This window comes from Metopolophium dirhodum, chromosome 3 (assembly GCF_019925205.1).
Source record: "Metopolophium dirhodum isolate CAU chromosome 3, ASM1992520v1, whole genome shotgun sequence".
Classification (NCBI taxonomy): Eukaryota; Metazoa; Arthropoda; class Insecta; order Hemiptera; family Aphididae; genus Metopolophium; species Metopolophium dirhodum.
This window is the reverse complement of record NC_083562.1, coordinates 22,059,556-22,081,690: the sequence shown is the minus strand read 5'-3', so window position 1 is coordinate 22,081,690 and position 22,135 is coordinate 22,059,556. Positions and strand designations below refer to the sequence as shown.

Here is a 22,135-nt window from a genome sequence, read left to right as displayed (position 1 = left end):
TAAAAACAATTTAATAAAACGGAATAGGTAAAATTAGATTATATAACAATTTCATTATTATAAATGTGAGTTTATTTCGCTTATAAAATAGATACACATTACACATACCAAAAATTCTTCATATTATGTACACTTCATAATATCTATATTATAGTTAATACTATACTTAAAAATTAGAAATAAAGTTATATTATAGTGTAATATAATTTACAAATACACAAAAGTTCTAAAATCATATTTATTGTTGGAAATGTAAAAAAAATAATAAAAAAAATTGTAAAAAAAATAATAAAAAATTGTAAAAAAAAATAGTAAATATTCCGTATAATATAATATATTATATAAATACATTATACGCTTATAAAAAATAACATTATATGCGTTTATAATAACCATTTTAAATTATCGATCATCACTAATATAAAGCAATTGAAAAGTGTTTTTTGTCCAGGATATCACGCTTATTTATCAAGTAACAAATTGAAATAAAAATGATTAAATTCAATCTCGAAAACAAATCATTTAAAACACATTCTCTATATTTAGTGACTATTTAATCTTTATAGATCTTGCGTTGTAATCGAATCCACAGGACCATGCTCATTGCACTCGATATTAATGTCACTGCGACCATAAACGAATAGGTCATATAAAACTTTTTTGATGAGATGCACAAAGTTCGGTCGCCTGCGAACAGATGAAAATTAACAATGAATTTATTTTATACAAAAATATTATAAACGACATAATATTAGGCGTATTTTACGACGTATAGTTGTGTGCGTATTTATAAGTTATATTGTTATGTTTAATCGCTACCTATAGTGTGAAGTGAAACTAGGTACTAAAATATTATATTATAATACAACGAAATAAAAACTAACGACATGCTTAAACTGTATGGAAAATTAAAATTATTAACATGCCTACTATGGTACAAAGTATTGTTATTATTAATATTGTCGTCAAAAAAAAAAACAACTTTATGTAGTAGGTATAGGAGCCTTGGTGTAGTTAAATTGTTAGAATTCTGAATTACATAATGTTGTGATTTCGTGCTTATCCTAAAACTATATTAAACAGTAAAGTGAATATTGAAAAGGAAAAAAATGTTTGTTACGTCAAGAATTTAAAGTGGGTAGTTTACATAGAGTTGAAAATATATTTAAAAGAAGATGTAATGCTTCAGTAGAAAATAAAAAAGTAACTTTCTTATGTTATCATCAACTATCATATACGAGTTATGAGTGTATCTATAATATATAAAATTATAATTTTAATTATACGAAATGGCATAACCCTTATAGAATGTACCTATAGGTACATATTATGTATATTGTATTATACTCATTACTCACACATCAAAATTAAAAATATACATAATTCATTTATTTTAATGATAATATTAATTTGACGCGAGTTAAAAAAAACGAATTGCGCGCTTCCTATATTAAGTCATAAATAAAAATTCACTATAATAATATAAGTTGTTATCTTCTTTACAGATTCGCGTAATATATTATTTTGTGTTTTAATTATGTTTTTAAGTGAAAGTTAATATTGTTGACTTTTAAGGTAAGAACTCTAGACGCCTATACTTGATAATGAACAATTTCGATAGTTATTCATTAGTCATTACCTAATTAATATATTTTTATGAATAGAATAATCATAAATAATATATTATTACATTATTCTTAAAAATGGACTTATCTATATTTTGTGAATGCAGTTTCGCGTCTTAACTATCTTCATATTGCTATATATAAGTTTTCGAACGATCAGTAGAAATTGACTAAATCTTTTAAATTAGGTAATGATTGCGTTGGTGGTGAGTATCTAGTTAATAACACAATGCGATACGTTACTTATAAATTATAGATACCACTTTCAACTTTGAACACAGTATAACACTTCCTTACAGTAGTTACAAACATTATCCCCCCTTGAAAGTGCTGAACGACGACGCTAAACTGCTAAAGTTTAATTTGCTCGACGATTTTATCAATTACCGTATAGTTATTAGGTACGTTTACGTCATTAGATATATGTTTGGGCGTCAATACAGTTAAGTTTACAAACAGATTTTAAAAGTGCTTGGTATTACATTTATTAATTGTACATGCAAGTCTTAGGAGCTGCTTATTATACAATATAATAATATTAAATACACATTTAAAACCTTGAAAATGTACACAGGTAAGTTTTTAATGTCGTATTGTATGAAAATGAATTCATATTTTTCTTAACTATAACTGACGATTGATTATGCATGTCGTCAAAAACTAAAAAGACGTTTACGCTGCTATGATGTACCAAAGAATATAAAATGCTGCACGCAATGTTATAGTAATAGCACGAAGTCGATTTGATTAAAATAATACCAAAATGGTTTTATTTCGTTGCAGCTCGGAATAGTGGTCGACCATTTTTATCTGGATGCGTATACAATATTATGTTCCTTTATAATTTATTTACACATGATTATGATATTATAATATATTATGATAAATGCTACGCCGCTACCGAAGAAAACTGATTTCGTTGATCTAAAGTTTTAATGACAGAATAATATTATTATAATATAACTACCTACTACCCATTGGTTATAAAAAAAAAAGTGGTTATAAACTAGTATGTATAATCGATGACGATACTACCTAGACGATTATAATATCGCTGTCGCGTATTATGTTTAGTTGATATTATCATTATTATTATTATCATCGTCGTCGTCGTCGTTTTTTATCATTACCCGTCGTGAACGCCTGTAGCGGATCCAGCACGTCGGTGGCGGTCTGATTGAAATTGTCGGCCAGCAGGTCGTCGGGCGAGTAAACGTGTACGCGGCCGACCAACATCATAGAATCCGCACTGTCGCCGGACGTATTGATCGTATTGTTCGTCGCAATATTGTTGTGCACGTCTCGTCTTTTACGACCGGGATCGATTTTCTGCGGAACAATTATTATTATTATTATTATTACTATATGCACGTGATCGTGACCTGTGACATCCACGAGTGAAAGCCCCGCCAGCCAGCCGGTCGTGCGGCCTACTGCTGCAACCGCGCAGTTTTGTTTATAAATAGGTATTGTGCGTAGGAAAAATTATTTAACCGACTGTGAGAGATGGAAATAAAAAAAAAAAATTACCTGTTTCGCGGGAGAACGGAGAAATTGGTGAAAAAAAAACAATACAAAACCAGCATTATCTCTGGATTCTAGGTGATTATTATAATATTATGTAATGGATAGGTAATAGGTATAATAACGATACCTATCAATATACATTCCACTTTTTACGCGCGGTCGGTTTCAAATAATTTTCAATCCTCCGAGGAATCGCCGAAACAACCGGTAACAGTCCGGTGGACATCTGCACCGCCAGTATATAAGTGTAATATATATATTATATAGGTAATAATTATTAACGGATGATAATTATATAAATTACAGTTTATAAGATCTGGTAGAATACTTGTATATTATAATACTATGCAATTGTATATCGCACCGCACCGTATAATATATAATTATAATGAATACGTATGGCAGGTGAGCGATTACCCGGTGATTCTATACGGTTTCGTTAGATTTATTTTCCCCGGACATTTCTGACGGTTGCTGTGTGATAAATAATACCATATAATATAATATACCGAATTAGACGCACCTTCCGACAACACAATCTATGTTATATCGGACGCGTAAAAATGTCATCACATAATATTTAAAAGCCATTTCAAACGTCGATTACCCACACTGCAGCTGTCTATAAAGCGAATCTCGTCTAAAATAATATAGAACTAGATGTTAACACTTGTATTATTATAATTAATGACAGGTTACTTTCGCTACTTCAACTTAATCGACGAGTAGGTATTATAATGTTATTTTATCGTCGGACTTAATCGAAGTTATTATTATTGTAATTTTTACTACATATTATACGCACTTGATTCGTTTCTGAACACGGCTGACAGTTGGCTTTGCACAGTTCGACGTTGCACTCGATCAACAGGTCCATGACGTCCGGAAATTTGAACGCCTAAAAAGTAATAGTACATAATATTTACAAGTTATCGATATCAATATATAAATATCATCGGTGTCAATACTATGGCAGAGGTTGGGACCAAAATTTAAGAATATTTTGAGATTGACACTCTTGCATTGTATTAAATCAAAATGTAATATGTGTAGGTCTAAAATTTAAATATACCACAGATCATTTATACTCTAAGTATCTATTATATAATAGAATTCAAAAATATTTTTCTTAAAAAGAAGATATGACTGATAGCAAAGATATAAACATAAATACCCAAAAAGATGCTAATAAAAACGTGTATCTGGAGTGTGGCATTATAATATGTATAATGTGTGTGAGCAAGGACAATAAATAAAAATAAAAGAATATGTTAGATGATTCTCTAGAAATTTGGTGTTGAAAAAAGACAAAGAATAAGTTGGACTGAGTGAAAAACAAAATATGAAGACATCTTAAAATATATAGTTGATCAAAAACGAACATTAAAAGATACTCTAAATAAAAGGAGATGTATCTTCCATAGGCACACACTGATGCATGGTGACGAAATAGTACGAAACAAAAAAATAAAAAGTTTAATAATCGAAGAAATTATAGAAAGAACGCGATCAAGAGGAAGACTCAGAACAAGGTACATTAGCCAACTAACAAAGGATACGAGTAATTTCATACAAATATCTGAAGGATATGGAAAACAAAAGGGAAAAACCGAATAAACATTTGTTGTAAATACATTATTGTAAGGTAAAACTAACTTTCGGAATAAAAAATTAAAACTAAAAATTATAACTACCTATACAATTGCCTATTTATATTAATATGTATTAAGTATAGCTATGTTGTTGCACGCGTGGTTAAATAATAATTACGCATAGATAAAAAGGAATTTCAAAAATATGACAAACAATATTTTTCACGGATAATATGATAAATATTTAAAATATTAATTATTTATAAATAAATTATACACTGTATAATATAATCGTTATAATCAGTATGGCAGTGCAATACTACCGATTAAAATAATTTTAAATTATCATTTTTTATTCATGAAATTCTTCAGTCACCGATTTTAATGTTCTAGAAATATCAATAACGTCTGAAAGTTTTTATGCTTATTTTTTAGTATTCGCCTCCCCCCTCTCCTTTTTATGATGTCGAGTGATTACCATTACATAAATATTCAATGACTTAACATTGTACGATACAATTAATACGTTTTCTATTATATATACGTACTTGGAAGTATGCGTAGGCTATCAACGAACCAGTAGCCGGGTTCGTCGTCGTTTGGAAGCTGCCGAAAAGCTTGGGTTTCGACACGCACCCTTGGGCGTCGGTCAGCTGCAGTTGATTGCCCGACTCGGGGTTGTTGTCGCGGGCCACGCATTCCCTCACTAAGATGTTGAATCCAGGATCGCCGTCCACCGTCACGACTAACGTCATGGTCTCGCCGATTTTCACTAGACCGCTAGCGATCGGTGCGAACGGTCCTTTGCCGGTCTGCAGGAACGCCAATGGTATTAGTAAAAATAGAGTAAAAATATTTAAAAAAAAAACCTATTATAGCAACAGTAGGTAAACAAGTATTTTGTCACATATAATTATATTAGAATCGTAGGAAAAAGAAACCATAAAACAGTATTGGTACAAAAAGTAATAGATAAAAAACATTCAGAAAAAATGTATACTTATAGAAAACAAAAATACTGCAACTATATCTAGGTACTTAATAATATGATTAAATCAAAACATTAAAAATAAATGAAATAATAATAATAATAATAATAATAAAATAGTTTAACATAATGAATGGTAACAGTAATTCATAGATAGGTACCTACCGTTTTCTACTGTTGTTTATAGTATATAATATTATATTATGCATTATAGCTTATGCTTGATAAAATAAACATTATGTAGGTAATTTGTTATTTAACTAAACATTCACAAAATGTTTCTAAACGATTTAAATTTTTTTAACGAGTTTTCCCATTACAGTTATAGCCGAGCTATTTTATAGCCGTTATAGGTGTTATACTACGCATACACGTCATAATAGTATGACGACAATTTAAACAAAAGATTAAATAATTGTATTAAAGTAAAAATATAAATTATTTTTATTTTTGTAAGTACAAGCACATTCTTTTTGAATTTATTTTTCTCAAGTAGATACCTACTTTTTTTCCTAATACTTTTTATACGGTACTTTCTTTAACAATACTATTTACGATCGGGGACCTATAATTTGTTTTCAGATATATCATACATAATACAGGTACCTATTGGGAAACTGTATTATACATGTATTATAAATTTCATTGTATACCTACCGCTTTCCCGAAGAAAATTGAACATGCATTTTTAAATGGGTAATACTATTTATAATTAAGTCTTGCACTGTATAAATATATTATTAATAACGACTGTCGTTAGGTTTATGGAAACGCGTAGGAGTTAAGTTTTTGATCGAAACAAGCGATTTTCAAAATAATAATAAAAGCTACCGTGATAAAGTTTGAATTAATTACTAAAATTTAATATAATATTAATATACAAACGGTGGGTTGACATATAATTATGAATATGTCAACCCACCGTTTGTTAATATGTTAATATTATTTTTGCTCAAAAATTAATTACGTGTTAAATTGTATTAACGATTTATCTTGTATAAATTATATTTTATTTAAAAAAAAATAACTAAATAAAAGAGAATTAATCGACAGAGTTTTCGAGTTTTTATAAACATTGCATATTATTATTATCACGCTATTGATCTATTGCTTACTATTAATAACATTTTGCTTTACACCTGCTAGTTTTGTAATAATATAATGAAATGCACATTATTTATTTAAGAATATTACGTTCGAGGAACATAATATCTGTACGGCTTTTATTACCCAGGTATTATGTTTGCTATCAAAAAATCCGATTAAAACAATAATAATAATATGATGGTCGTTACTTGGATATCAAGTCGAGCAGTCGCCGTATCTCCACTGAACGTCACCACTTCCTGGTTCAACATACCGATATTCAACGCAATAGACAGAGCTTTGTTCAAATTACCTTCCCACAGACATCTGACACTACGTATGACGTCCCAGACCTAAACGAATTGTCATGGTTATGAGTGTATTACGAACAACGCGATGACTGAAACTTACTTCTTGTATCCCAGGTTCGTTTTGTACAACCAATACGTTTTCCAAATATGCCTGTTTGCCGGAAGAGAATTCGTCGACGAAATGTGTCCCGCAAGAGTTCAACATCACTTTGAACGAATACTTTGTCTGGCCGGAATTCGGATTCACATATCTGCACTCCGGTGTGTTGTAGAACCCCTGTGTGGAACAATAATTATGCGTTTATCGGCATGAGATCGAGTAATAACATATTGAAGCGCTCGGTATTTCGAGTGGGTGGATGGGTGGGTGGATTTTCTGGGAATTCGCGTGCGCCGGGCGACCCACCGAACGCTATAATATATGTACGGACCAAATATAATAAATAATAATCATTATTATACCAGCGCAGTGGTCAGTGACGGGTTTCGATGATTTTTAATGGATGGCTTATAATTTATATATTATAATATATATACAAATAATAAAACATTAAGTACAAATGTGCATCGTTACCGGCTCAACGATGATAACAATATCATTGCAAATTGCTAAATAATATTATTAAGTCAGTAGATATTATAATTTAAAAAAATATATCTAAATGATAAAAAATATAAAACTTTTTACTTATTATAAAAGTAACAGATTGTTGATCAAAAAACGTGTAAAACCCGGGGAAGCCCAAGTTTTCTGATGGGAATTAAATAGGTTTTTGGCGATTTTGACGAACTCACATAGAACAATAACAATTTATCACACTAACCTTTGAGTAAATGACGCCATCGTACGGTTTGTTGAACTCGATGTTAATGGTCATCATATCTTTTGAACATTGCACGTTCATCTCGTGTATGTGTGGGGGGTGTACAATGTCATTGTTGTTGATTTGAACGGTTTCTGGGTTATTCAATTCTGGTTGCACCGACGGATTTGTGACCTGGAAACTGGTGGGCTCGTCCGCGAAACCCGGTGTCTGTGGTGAGACGTTTGGTGACGACGAGGATAGTGGTTCGAACCCCGCAATCGGTACCAGAGGCTGTGGTGGAGTGTCCTCCGACGGTAACGGAGGTGGTGCCGTCTGACCTGGTTCGGAAGTCTGTCCAAAGAATGGGCTTATGTTTGCGGATGGGGTGGCGGTGGGCTGATATTGTGATGAGGTTGTTGGTATGTTGAACTCCGGTTGCGGTGGTGGTTGTGGGGGTAGATATCCCCGGTAGTCTGATTGAGCAGGAGAGGCCACGAACGGGCGAGGACGCTGTTCGTTGTTGTCCTGGCGAGCTAAAAAAACGCAATTCATTATCGCGATTACACTACGCTTAGTAGGTACAGTTTATTATAGTACAAAACATATATTAACTATAATATTGGGTGTCGTATATGCATAATAATTCAGCCAAGTAAAAATCACAAATCGATCAATGTATATAATTACAATAATGTATAATAATGCAATTTGAACGATAACTCAGTCTTTAGAAGTTAAGAATTTCAATCTAAAATTCGTTCAGACTATTATAAAGTAGTCAGAAAACAGAGTTAGAGAATAGAGATGGATAATTTAATTTGAATTGCAAACATTCTTTACATATTTAATGCATAGACAACAGTACGACAGTATATTTCATTCTTTAACATATAGTAATTCAACAACTTGTATGATATTACCCAAACGCTGGGACTGTTGATTTTGATATCTTGTCTGTAACCACGTGAGTATATGGTCTACCGTCTGATCCATAGAATTTGGAGCTATTTGGGATACTTTCGTGTGTATCTCTGAAATGTGAACAAGTTAAATAAAATATATTAATAATGAACAGTACGCCGATCGCCGAAGGCTTCTTGCGCTTTCCACTTTGTTTACCTCTTGCTTTTCTTATGTCATCGGATTTGACGAATAGAGCTCGATCGTACTCCACGCCCCATGCCTGCAAGACAATTACGTTATATTATGGTAATCATGTTAGCTATTATTATTTTAAGTGGTGTCATTCGGTTTCTCTTACTGCGTTGAATATCTGTGCGATGATTAACAAGCTCGTCGCCCAATGACGGGTCATCGTGAGAGATCGATCTATAAGGATACATATATGTATGAATTAATGGTCCTTATGCATATTGCGTATAATATATAGAGACAGTTTCCAATAATATATAGATCGAATTTTCAGGTGGGTAGAGTGGGAACTCGAGTAACTGACGTTTTTATTCGAATTTGATGGATTATCTGTACTCCTTTCACCTGGTTTTTTTTTTTAAAGAATTCGTTTTTCAAAGATTAATAGCCTAAAAAATTATGTAGTTCAATACTTTTTTTTTAATGAAAAATATTTAAAGCCAGACTAACACCAATAATATCCCATTATAATATTGTAACAGTAGTAACAAGATTATTGTTAGAAAACAAATTGGAATTTGGAGGAAAGAGAATGGGATAAGAGCCCGTGGGAGCCGATGTATTATTGTAGACACCCAAGGAATAATAATTTCATGAATATTTACCATAAATACCACTGTACGAGATTCTACGTCGTTAATTATAGATGCGTATGAAAGTTTCTGAAGTATTTGATTTTGTTCACACCAAACAAAGAAAGTGTAGGTATATTTACAATAATTTTTTAGTATATCCACACAGGAAAACTTTTTCCGATTTAAACTCGACTATTGTTTATCACCAACCAGTTAAATATTGAAATTGAAACCACATTTATCAGGTACAAAAGAATATTTGCTTATCTACCATTTTTTTTACAATTATATAAGGCGTTAATGTGTTATTTAAACCTAAATTCTACATACCTAAACAAACATGCATTCTTAAGAATATTGTATAAGTATACATCTTTAATTTTGTTTAGCTTGTCGTTTTTAATGATAGAATTAAAATATTATAGTATTATAAGTTATAATATTCTCTTTTATTAGAGACTCTAGCAGTATAGTTTGATATTGATTTGTTGATAGTAATATTTTTGGTAATTTTTAATGGAATAATAGTTTTTTTCTGGTTACTATATCATGCCAGAAATATTTTTAATTCAATCTTATAAGTTTTGATTCAAGTTTCAAGTAATTTTTTTTTATTACGAACCAAACCAAACCGAATTTATAGTTGAAAGTTATTTAATTTTTATTGGATATTACGTAACTAATACATAATTCCATTTATATTTTGTCATTTTGTCATTTTATTTGATAAAACTTTTTATTATATTATACCATTCGCTAGAATCGATGTTAGAGCATTGTCATTCGTTAGGAAACATTTTCATATTTATTAAGGCTGGAGGATAAATGCGAAAGCTTGTAAACAAGTCTATATGTACTACCTTTATATACAGTTTTATTTTTATTTTTTCTAGAAGTCTGGTGTATGAAAAAGTATTTAAAAACAAGTGATGAAATTTAAAATCTGGTACTTTTTTCATTTAAGAGACTCGTCGTGATACCTTTAGGCTATAAATCACTTATATATTAGTCTTATTTTTAAATATTTAATAAGAAGTTTAAAATGTATTCGAAGTGCACAATTTTCTTTGAATATAAAATAATTATTTTCCTAGATCAAATAATTATTATTAAGTTTAATTTTATTAATATTTTCTACTATGTGATAAATTATTATCTTGTAATTAAGAAAATAAATAAATAAGATTTATATAATTTTATATAATTTTGTAAACTATTCAAAATAATTAATTGAAAACATTTTATATTAAATTATGGAATGTTTATGATAAAAATATAATATTTATGCTTATATTTAAAATACTAAATATATTATTGTTTAATATGGCGAGACACTGAGTTTTGGTAAAATATTTGATTTAATTCGTCGTTTCATAATATACTACCACAAAAACCTCTAAAATTAAAAACTTAGACATCCCGAGGAGACTATTATTATTTGATTATTTGATGACGGATTTCGGTAAAAAAATGAAACGAACATAGAAAGGAATGATAAAAAAGCCTTGCACGTGATTACGGATCATTATCAGAAGGAGACTATTATTACGTACATCGTTTATTTTTTTTCCTAAGATGAGGATTATTCTTTTGCGTTTGGCATGATCATTGAAGTACGAATAACCACTGTTATTGATGGCACTCATTCTTCATCGTGAGGTCATTCATTAGCATTTCAACTTAATTTTATTACTACTAGGTTTATATTATTACATATTATGTATAGGTACATAATATATTAATATATATATCTAAATTTCGGCTTGGTATTTCTCTCGGGAGATATCAATGCAAATTTTACCAACGCAGTTATGCCGATAAAAAAAACGCACCTTATTTGACCTCTGCATGCCGCCAGTTCCGAAAAAAACCCTAAAAACCCATTCCATTCTCACAGTATTTTTTTAATTTGATAAACGTGATATAGTGGCCCACGTGTGATGTGTGCAAAATGAGTCCATTTTACCTGTGTGGCTGTGATGATATTCGTTTTAAAATGTATTTCCAATAATATTATATAATTATATTATATATAGCTAGGTATAATACATAACTTTTCAATTTTGTTTATTTTAGCATGTATAATATATGTTTAGTTTATCAATACAAGACAGTACACACGAACACTATTTATTGAAATTTGTACGTCAAGAAATAAATACGTATTTATGTAAATATGCATATGATAATGATCTGCACTTATATTATTATGTAATTTTTTTTTACTAATATTTACTAATATTCTTTAGTTATTTATTGATTTACCTTAGCTCCTATTATACCTTTGTATACCTTAACGAATAACGGTGTTACTAATAGTAAGTACACAATGAATAATCAGACAAATATACCTACATTCAATATATTTTATATTTTTAAATATAATTGGACATTATTCAATAAAAAGAAATTTATACTTGAATATAAATTATTTAAATTAGTATATTATAACACTATATAGTATTATAGTTATAGGTACTTATATATTTCGTATATTCTCTAATATGTATAACCTACCGATCAAGGTTTATAAACTTTATTTGTAGACGCATATAATGACATTAATTATATCATTATATAATAATTATTAAAGAATATTAAATTTTCAAAAGACAATATTTTGTTCATAAATCATCATAAAAGAATCCACCAGAGGAGTCCAGAATAAATAAAGCATTAGCGAATCTAAATAAAAGATTAATGTCATGAAATAATATGTTTGGCATCATAGTAAAAAATCATGAAATACATTAATATAATTTAAAGTTTTAAAATGTTTACTATATTATCTTCATAGGTAAGTGCATGAATTTAGAGCTTACATTTTTTCGTGTCTATATAAAAATGTAAGGAAGTCACATAAATATCACAAGTTATTTCGTCGGCTCACAGTGTAGCATTTATCATGTTTGACGAACTTATAATGATACCTATACATTTTACGTGGTACATATTTACCATTCACACGTACATTGTGTATAATAATAGTAAAAATAATAATAATAACGTGTGTACTAGACACTGTACCTACTACAGTTGAAATAATTTATGTGGGTGTAAATGTGTAATCGTAATGTATATATATGTGATATAATTTACTCATTATATCACTTGCATTTTCGTAGGATCACTATAATTTATAATTAAACAAGACACTGTATACATATTATACTACAATAGTACCCACCTATTTTTCATTCAACTATAATTCCACCGCGTAACGCAATGTTTAATAAACACAGTAAGAAAAGAGGGGGGAAAAACCGTGAGACGCATATTTTGCGTATGGTGTAAATCCATTTAATTACTGCATACTCTGCAGGTTTATTGTTGTTTAATAAACCTATTTTTTTCTTGCATTTTTGTCTTACGTTTTTCGCATTTGAAATATTTTCCGAACAACAATAGCAATCAGACGTGTAACACGTTATTTAACTGCTTCCACGCTGCACGCACACACGTCCACTGCACAGTTGCACAACGCGGAATACTTACATATTTTAATATGCCGAATATTCATCGCGACGTGACGAAATGTAAACTACCATTCGCGAGCTTAGAGTACCTAACTACCTACGCTATGTATTTACCGAACAAATAAACGCGGGGCTGATCTTGACCGAATAAATAAGTTTTTATCGCGTGCATGCTTTTTGTGTTTTTTGTTGTGAGAAATAAGCTGAGTGGTCAGAAAACCCAAATGCGTTTCCTAATGTTTTTTTTATTTTTTTTTTTATTGTTATTTCGATCGTACCTTACGTCCTTACACCACGATAAAAAATGCTGATGAATTAGAGTAATATTTTTTCATTTTTCCAAATAACACGTGCAACTGTGCAAGACAGTCAGGCATTATAAATAATAATAATTCCTACCTACGTGGGTATACGTATAACTAATACTGTAGGTATAGTTGGTAATTTTACAAATATCATCGTCATAAACCGTAGATATTAAGAAAAACGAGTGTTACATTCTCACTGAACAATACACGTTATGATAAAGTTTAAGCAGATTTTTTCATCGTTAACATTAAAAAAAAAAACCTAGAAGCCCAAATACATGTTTACTTTCATTTATCTCATCCTAACATTTTCATCTCAAAATTCTTGGTAAGTACCTATGTATTATTGGTACGCAAATATTTTTTGTTTACCCAGACGAATATATATTCTCAATAATTGTATTTCTCTCAAAGTTCGGAGTTACCTTGAATCGTTTTTATTGATGTGGATTTTTTTGGGAGCATTAAGTTTTGATATATACAGATTTTATTATTTTTTTTTAAGGATTAAAGTTAATTTGAAAGTTCCATAAAATAAAAAAAACAATTCCAGAGAAATATACCTAGGCGCATGTAAAAAAATTAACGCATTCAAGAGAGTACTTTATTTAGTAGTGCACATTCAAAATATTCAATATTGACATAGGTAGGTACGATCTCATTTAAAATAAACTTTAAAAAACATTTTCCATTTTTATTGATTATTATAAAAGAAAATTCTTTATATATTATAAGTAAGGCGTGAATTTAAAATAAAATCGTATTTTTTTCCAAATGTCCTAAGACATTGCTTTCCAAGCACAAGATTCGTTTCATACATCAAAGAACTTCAAAATGAACCTTTATCTGCATTTTTTTTCGCATATTTTATAAAAATAATAAATGACGGATAGAAAATTAGCATAAGCTATCCCACTAAAAAAATTTAATAGCTGTTATTTATTTTGCTTTGTCTGATTATTTTTATTACGTATTATGTTTTTAACTAAGTATACCAGACAAAAACGGTGGTGGCTACACGATGGTCTGACACTCTGACAAACAACATTTTGGTCATTTGTAGGCCAGGCAGATAATATATCTGAATAAGCATAATATATAGATAGGTAGTCTTATTAACGACTTGCAACAATTGCGATATCGCTAAATTACGTCATTTAAATAATACAAATAGATTTTTGTTTAATCAATTTGTATTCAACATTGTGTTTAAAAAAAATTCAAGGGATTTTTTTTTAGTTTTGCAATATTATTAGTGCATTATAAATCGTATTTTTTTAAGGCATTTTTCTTGTTTCCAGTACATTTAAATCCACGCCCTAATTATTAGCTATTAGATTATATTTTTATATTAATAAATTATAGCGTTAAAATATTCTTTTAAGATTATCTCGTACACAAATTAATGATATTAACGTGATGATTATTTAAAATACTTTCAAAAAGATTAAACCTTATTTAGATGTTATATTATATAAAAATAAACCATGAAATTAAATATGTAAATCATTTTTAAATATTTTTTTTTAAAACAGATTTTTAATAATTTTATGTGCAAAAATTGAATTTGTTTGTTATAGTAATGTTGTTTTTATATCATCTTGCATAAATAAACCGTATATAGGTAGTAATAAGTACAAAATTACGTTTGCAATGATATGAGAGTTTATTTTTAAATGCATTTATGAAATGTTTGAAACCATTCGACTTACTCATCATAATATTGACTATAATCTCAAAATTATATTTTTGTTTGTAGGTCATCTAAATAATAAAATGCAACACGTTTCATAATTTTCTTTTCATTATTCGGCTGTGAGAATTATACCGACATTTCCCCCGTAAGAATGAATACATTTACACCGCCATACTAATAAGAAATCCCCCAATTACGAGATTCTATATTATTATATGCTTAATAAATATTATGTAAATTAATGAGATGTTTTGGCAAGATGTGCGTGCATAACTATACTACACTGCACGAACAGTATATAAATAATTCCGTATCCTATATCCTATATTATACCTATAGAACACAAATGGCTAATGTACCCGATCGTAAATTTGGTTCGTTTGCCCCAGTCAGCACAAATTCCAAACCGCAAAATCACTTACAAAATAAGTAATGTTCGCAAAAATAAAAAAAACCCTTACAACAATGATTATACTTCGTGGGTATACGACTACGTGTGAATAATTTGTATTATATTAAAATTATATTGGTATGTTCTACCGATTGGATGCTTTGGAGAAAAGATGTGCTAGGTATTTAGTAAAAAAGTTGCAATATATTTAACTTTGCATTTAACTAAGGCGAACTCTGCATCAGTAACCAAATAACCGTATGGAATCTGTACTTTTACATTGATAGTATATCGAGTTGAAAAATAATAATTTAATAATTGTTCCACACACACACACACACACACACACACACACACACACACACACACACACACACACACACACACACACACACACACACACGCAAATATAATAATAAATAGAATATTATAATGTACAATCACGTTTAATCGAAGACTGTAACTAAACGATAGTGCATCAAAAATTGTTACGTTTCATACGAATTTTGCATATTATTTAAATAATACACCGACGAAATTATCCGTTTCTATTATTATGCAAATATTATTATAAATGTAATCTCGCGTAGAAACAATACAACTGTATATGCGTGTGTATAATACAACATTATAATATACATACGTACATAATAAATTATAAAAATAATCTTCACATTACTATTCTGCCGTATATGTACAATGTACATAATATTATATGCAGTGGCGGCGCGTTTGTTTTGATGCACGCGGGGAGGTAAGCCAAAGGAAAAAGTGAAAATGCATAAGTCACTTGACCCCCTCCCATCACCCCCCTGGGCAAAGGTCATTCGTCGTCGTTCCGTGAAAGCGTCTTCGGATATTATTATCACGATCCGCCGGGACCAATTATTACGCCGCGATGATGGTATTTCGTAACGTTTTGATTTCCGGCCGGCTGACGACGGTAAAGAACTTCACATTCAAGTAGCTTTAAATTATATTATAAGGTAAGTGTGTGTGTAGGTATGCGGTATAATTGAATATAACACATAATATCATTATATATGTGGCGGCTGCGGAGTGTGCGAATGTTATAGTCATATTTCTCCTTTTTGATTTGTCATCAGCTCGGAGTGTTTAATTTTCGGGTGATCGTGATCCGGCCATTTTCGTCCGATTTGCATACGAATAGATGAGCGATGAGTTTTTCAGAAAATTTGCCGACAGTGTTTGCTCGCGGCAAACACGCGAAACCATTCGGGGCAATAATAACTATTGTAATGCGCTCTATAAACCGTCTTACACATTGAATCATATTGTAAATTATTATAATTATTTGAAGACCGCACGAGATCGATGAGTCTGTGTTTTCAACGGTTAGGTCGCGCGCACATCAAGGTCGACGATAAGGCTTGTGGATAGAATATGCGGGACGACATAGCACTCGATAAAATATGATTTACCGGCGTATCCACCTGTGTGTATTGCTTCAGTAGTAGTACTCGAGTATAACAATATAGGAAAACCGATCAATCGATGATTCGGCTATTAAATGCAACGCGGAATCAAATAATCCGACGGCGATGGCACGGCTGCTGCAGGTGGTCGTGCGCGGGCGCGGACGGTCCCGCGGCGATTTCGACGGGCTAATTTTTCTGATGTCGTCGCTTCGTTCCTTTGAAACGCATGTCGAACTTTTACGCCGACCTTTCGTCGGGGGGAAAGTCTACTACCGCACTACTACTACCAATACTGCGCACGACCCGATGATAAGTGAGCGGCAATGTTCTTCGCGTGTTGTGGGGCGCAGCATTATATTGCCACGGAAGTTGTCGAAAACTCTGCGATTTTCTCCCATCGATCGGCAGCGTTAAATCGTCAGCCGCGGTCGTTGTAAACGATAATAATATTAAATAATAATATCACGCACCGACGCACCGTACATATTTTATTATGATATCCTGCTCAATATCGTGGTCTCAGCTGCAGTCTCCTTACACGGAAAACAATGGGGGGAAGGAAAAATATTAAAACCGATAATCGAAAACGGTTCTGTTCACGACGGTAAAAGTAAGTGTCTGACGTTATCGAAGTCAAATACACAAACGCCAAACTGTGCATTCATATAATAATATTATTTTGGCGTTCTGGAAGGCGTGTGATTTCTTATCGCAAAACGTAACGGGCTTCGAGGCATCAAACGTATAGTTATTTTACAAATATTATAATAAAATAATATTCATATTTTTACGTAACGAGTGGTTTTATTTTTAATACAATAGTTATTAGTGTACAATACCATGGTATGGTTAATAGTTTTTGTACGATGTCTTAAAATTAGTAGGTATTCCAGCCGGAGATTGGAATCATATTATTATATATAGGTGCTAATTGGTAGGTATAATTTATTATTCACGACGAAAATATTTTACGAGCTGGTTATTTTTGCATTAATTTTGTGTGCATTATTTTTAGTAGTATATAATGATCGCTTATTATTTCTTTGAGAAACAATAAAAACAACAAAATTGTATACTGATTATCGACAGTTGGTCAGTTATTAGAATATTTATACGGGAATAGTTTTTGCCTGAATCGGTATGAAGCTAAATCGAACCCTCCAGGTAAAGATACAAAGCAAACCATTAAAAGAAATTTTCATTTACAATAGACGTAGACCGTAAGAAAAACCATTATATACGTACAAATACAAATCCTACGGAACATTTTCCCACATATTCTGTAAGTCTTTATTGAGAACAATTATATACATTATAGCTAACTATATTGTATAAATTATAGTGAAGCTTTTATTTGGTTACTACATTATGTGCAGTTAGCAGTTAAATACTATTATGTAGGTATATTCCTACTAAAGCATTATTATTTATGCTGATGGTGTTGTATGGATCAGATGGATCAGATGTATATAATCAAACATTTAATGGATCAATAGTGAACACTTTTATATGATTTAGTGGCTCATGATTAGTCCATTAAATTTTAATTAACCATTAAATTAATCATTTTTTTATGCAACTTGGCATTACTATATCCTAATACAAATTTAACAAAATGCATACCTAACGACATTTCAAAATTATTTATTATTAAATAATAACATTACTTTTATACAAAGATTAATTCGTCTTATTTTATTATTATTATTTTCATTCATTAGTTATCCAATGAGTCTTCGTAATTTAAAAATATAATCAAGGTTGAATAAAAAATAATGTCTATGGATTTAGAAAATTATGATTATAGTTTTTTATCTCTAAAATACTAAAACCTAGTTTTATTATATAAAAAAATAGATATGAACATTAAATTGCCTTGTTTTATGAAATAAAAGTATACAAGAAAAACATGATAATAACTTTAATTGAATATAATTATTTTTGATTTAAAAGCAAGAAAATATAATGTAAGACTTGCTAAATTATGTGTTTTATAATACGAATTATGAACTGAATAAGCCACAGAATGATTGTTACTACTTACTATAACTACATAATATGATATTATGCAATTATTAATGGTTAAATATGTTAATTTATTCATAATTCATAATAACTGATATAATAATGTTATTTTATAAACATTTATAAATGTATCCAGATTTTAAGGTCCAGTTATTTGTATATGTGCATTGTGTATAATATGTTTCAATTATATAGGTTTTTGAATACTAACAGATTAAAATAATAACAAATAAAAAACACTTTTTGAAAAAATTATTGAATATAATATAATATAGATATATTTATAAAACTGAGTCAATCAAAATGCAAATTAATTCATATAATATGAAACTTTTTAGTTTTGATTAATTAGAAAGATTTTAGAAGAATGTGGTCAAGAAATGTTGGGTTAAAAATTATAATCACTATATTAAAAAAAGTATTTATGTAAAATCTAACCTTCGGTCTTAAACTCATTAATTAAACATCGGTTGATAATAATCCTGTGCATTTGAAACATGTTGGTTACAATGTCAATATTTAGAACTATTTTGTCAAAATTAATATAAGTACCTATATTTTTACTTAAATTATCTTAAATAATTAATAGATTTTGTGACATTTAATTATTGGACTCAATTAAAGTTGTATGGCAAAAATTTATCTTAATTAAATTATTTGTACCAACAAAGTTTAAACTGCTTAAAGTTTAAATAGCATAACATGACATAACTTTATACTTTTCAATTTTAATGTGACAATTGTTATAGTATTCAAAATCCAATTTCCTAGTTTATCCAAAAATGGTTAAGTATTAATACTGTTTTAATTTATTTAGTTTATACATTTCGTTAATTTCTCAAATGATTTCGGTTATGTAAAAAAATAATATCGTAAGAGTACAATATTCATATTCAATTATATTACGCTGGAACATACGAAACTTTTTTTTAGTTTTTGATGAAAAAAAATAAAAACACTTAGGGATTGTAAAATTAAAGGCTCTCTTAGAATTCAAATAAATCTGCCAAGTTCAAAGGAGAAGTTTTTTTTTAAAATAATATATTGCTTCAACTTAAAATATTAGACGATGACAAAGAAAAAATGTTTAAACTAATTATAATATAATTTTTATACGTATAACATAGAATTCTAGAAACTGTTCGCAGAATACTAATGAAATTAAAATTAAAATTAGCTTTATTGAAAGTAATTTAAAATGTACGTGTCTAATAATTTATACAAACGAACAAACGTGTGTTATATCTAAATACTGATAATATGTTTTATTTTCAGAAATATCAAACGTTAGAAGAAGAGTCTATTTCAAACAATTGCATAGTTTTTTTTGCAAAGGAAATACTTTCCAAGGTATACATTCTATGATAGTACGACGTAAGTCTAAGCTGAAGTGAAATATAGAGGTGTTATTATAATAGATTATGTTTCGTTCTGCACGAACTTAATATAATATAAAATATAGAATTTCTATCGATTATATCTTAAATACCTACCTATAGTTGTGGGAAAAATGCTTTGAATGGCTAGCCACTTATAGCCAAGTAATAATTTATTTACTTTTAAGCTGGTTGTTATTCAATTGTGCAAGACAATTCATCCCTTTAATACGATTATTTTTTATCTAATATTCAGGGTGTTTTTCGCTTAGTTAATATTACGTATATTCTATATGTATTCATCTCGAAATTATTATTTGTGGTATTCAAAGTCAGAGCTCGAAGCGACAATAATAATATGATCATGATTTGTGTATAATATTCAGTTAACAAATGATTTTTTTAAATGTCTTGTTACGCTATGTTTTAGTAAAATGTTGATTATTTTTTTGTTTAATTTCTTACTTACCTTTTTTTCAGAAACTGTTAAAAGCAAGTGATTCTGACGAGCACTAACACTATTTCAAAAATGTTTAGTAAATTTAAATATAACTCACAAAATATTATATTATTGTTGAAAACAATGTTCTCCTTTGCATTCACCTTCACAATTGGTAGGATCCAATTCGCAGACATCTGTTTTTATATAGCCATCTCTTAAGAGAGGTTTTTAGTGGAGTGGTAAGGACTTTCATTTTTCAAGTATTTCTCTATAATAATATAATATACAAAAAGCAAATAGTTGTTAAACCTTTTTGTCATTGGTAGGTACAGTAGGTATAATCGCGTGGGTTTTACAACCAGTTAAACAAATAACAATACATAACAATAATTAACATATTTAAAATTTAATTTTAATGTTAATAGTTTATTATGAACAGTAGATTCTTATTCACAGGGACAAACAACTCAAGTACAATAATTTATCGTGGTTTGTCGTCAGATACACAATAAAATAATATAACAGGTCCCATCAAGTCCCAAGACTAAAAAAACTATATACCTACGGGTTATGAGTGTTTGTATATTATTCTCATACAAATATAATGAAAGATCTAAACCGTAAGGATCAAATCGAAATTAGGAATAATGAAAGTGAAAAAAGCGATTTATTAAAAAATACGTTTTACTGAGTAGGTACCTATAATACCTATAATATATATATTATAATAATATACATATTATAAACGTTCAAAACATGAATAAATTGACATCGACTTTATGAATATACGGTGTCTTTTTCACATATTAATGTATTACATACCTTACACTGTTAACATAATTATTTGGGTATTTTTATTTTGTTTTAATTATACTTAGTTGACGTTTTCGAATAAGCGTATTTAAAAGTATTGCTTTGAATTCAAAATAATTATAATATGTACCTATGAGGCTATATAAATGAAGCAAAATTATAAATTGATATCTGATAATGACAATATTATGAAAACGATTATACCAATATCAAAGGTGCAGACGAAATATTATATGCTTCGTTTATAATAATGGATTTTGGAGAAATACGGCCGATAGCGTATATTGATTAAATTGATACCATCACTGTCTTCAAAGTACCATTATTTTATGGAGTCTAGGTATCACAAATAATTATTATAGGATAATTGTATTTTCTCCCTATTTTTTCTTTTTACTTTTTCCGTGCTTTTTCCCTTTGCTTTTTTCACCTTGGTAGCTATAATCATTTATGTAAAATACCTATTTTAGTCTTAAGTATTCATGACAAATTAAATCAGAATATATC

General features: G+C 29.5%; 1 protein-coding gene across 1 annotated transcript; it reads right to left on the bottom strand.

Annotated features, from left to right (window-relative positions):
* Positions 1–217: 217 nt before the first annotated feature.
* On the bottom strand, positions 218–20,983 carry LOC132941886 (uncharacterized). Its single transcript, XM_061010110.1, has 11 exons — positions 20,843–20,983; positions 9,197–9,264; positions 9,055–9,118; positions 8,856–8,966; positions 7,954–8,468; positions 7,230–7,406; positions 7,028–7,171; positions 5,293–5,556; positions 3,958–4,050; positions 2,756–2,954; positions 218–687 (listed from the first exon to the last, which is right to left on the bottom strand). The coding sequence occupies exons 2-11, from the start codon at positions 9,248–9,250 to the stop codon at positions 554–556; spliced, it is 1,755 nt and encodes a 584-aa protein (XP_060866093.1). The 5' UTR covers positions 9,251–9,264; positions 20,843–20,983; the 3' UTR covers positions 218–553.
* Positions 20,984–22,135: the final 1,152 nt, after the last annotated feature.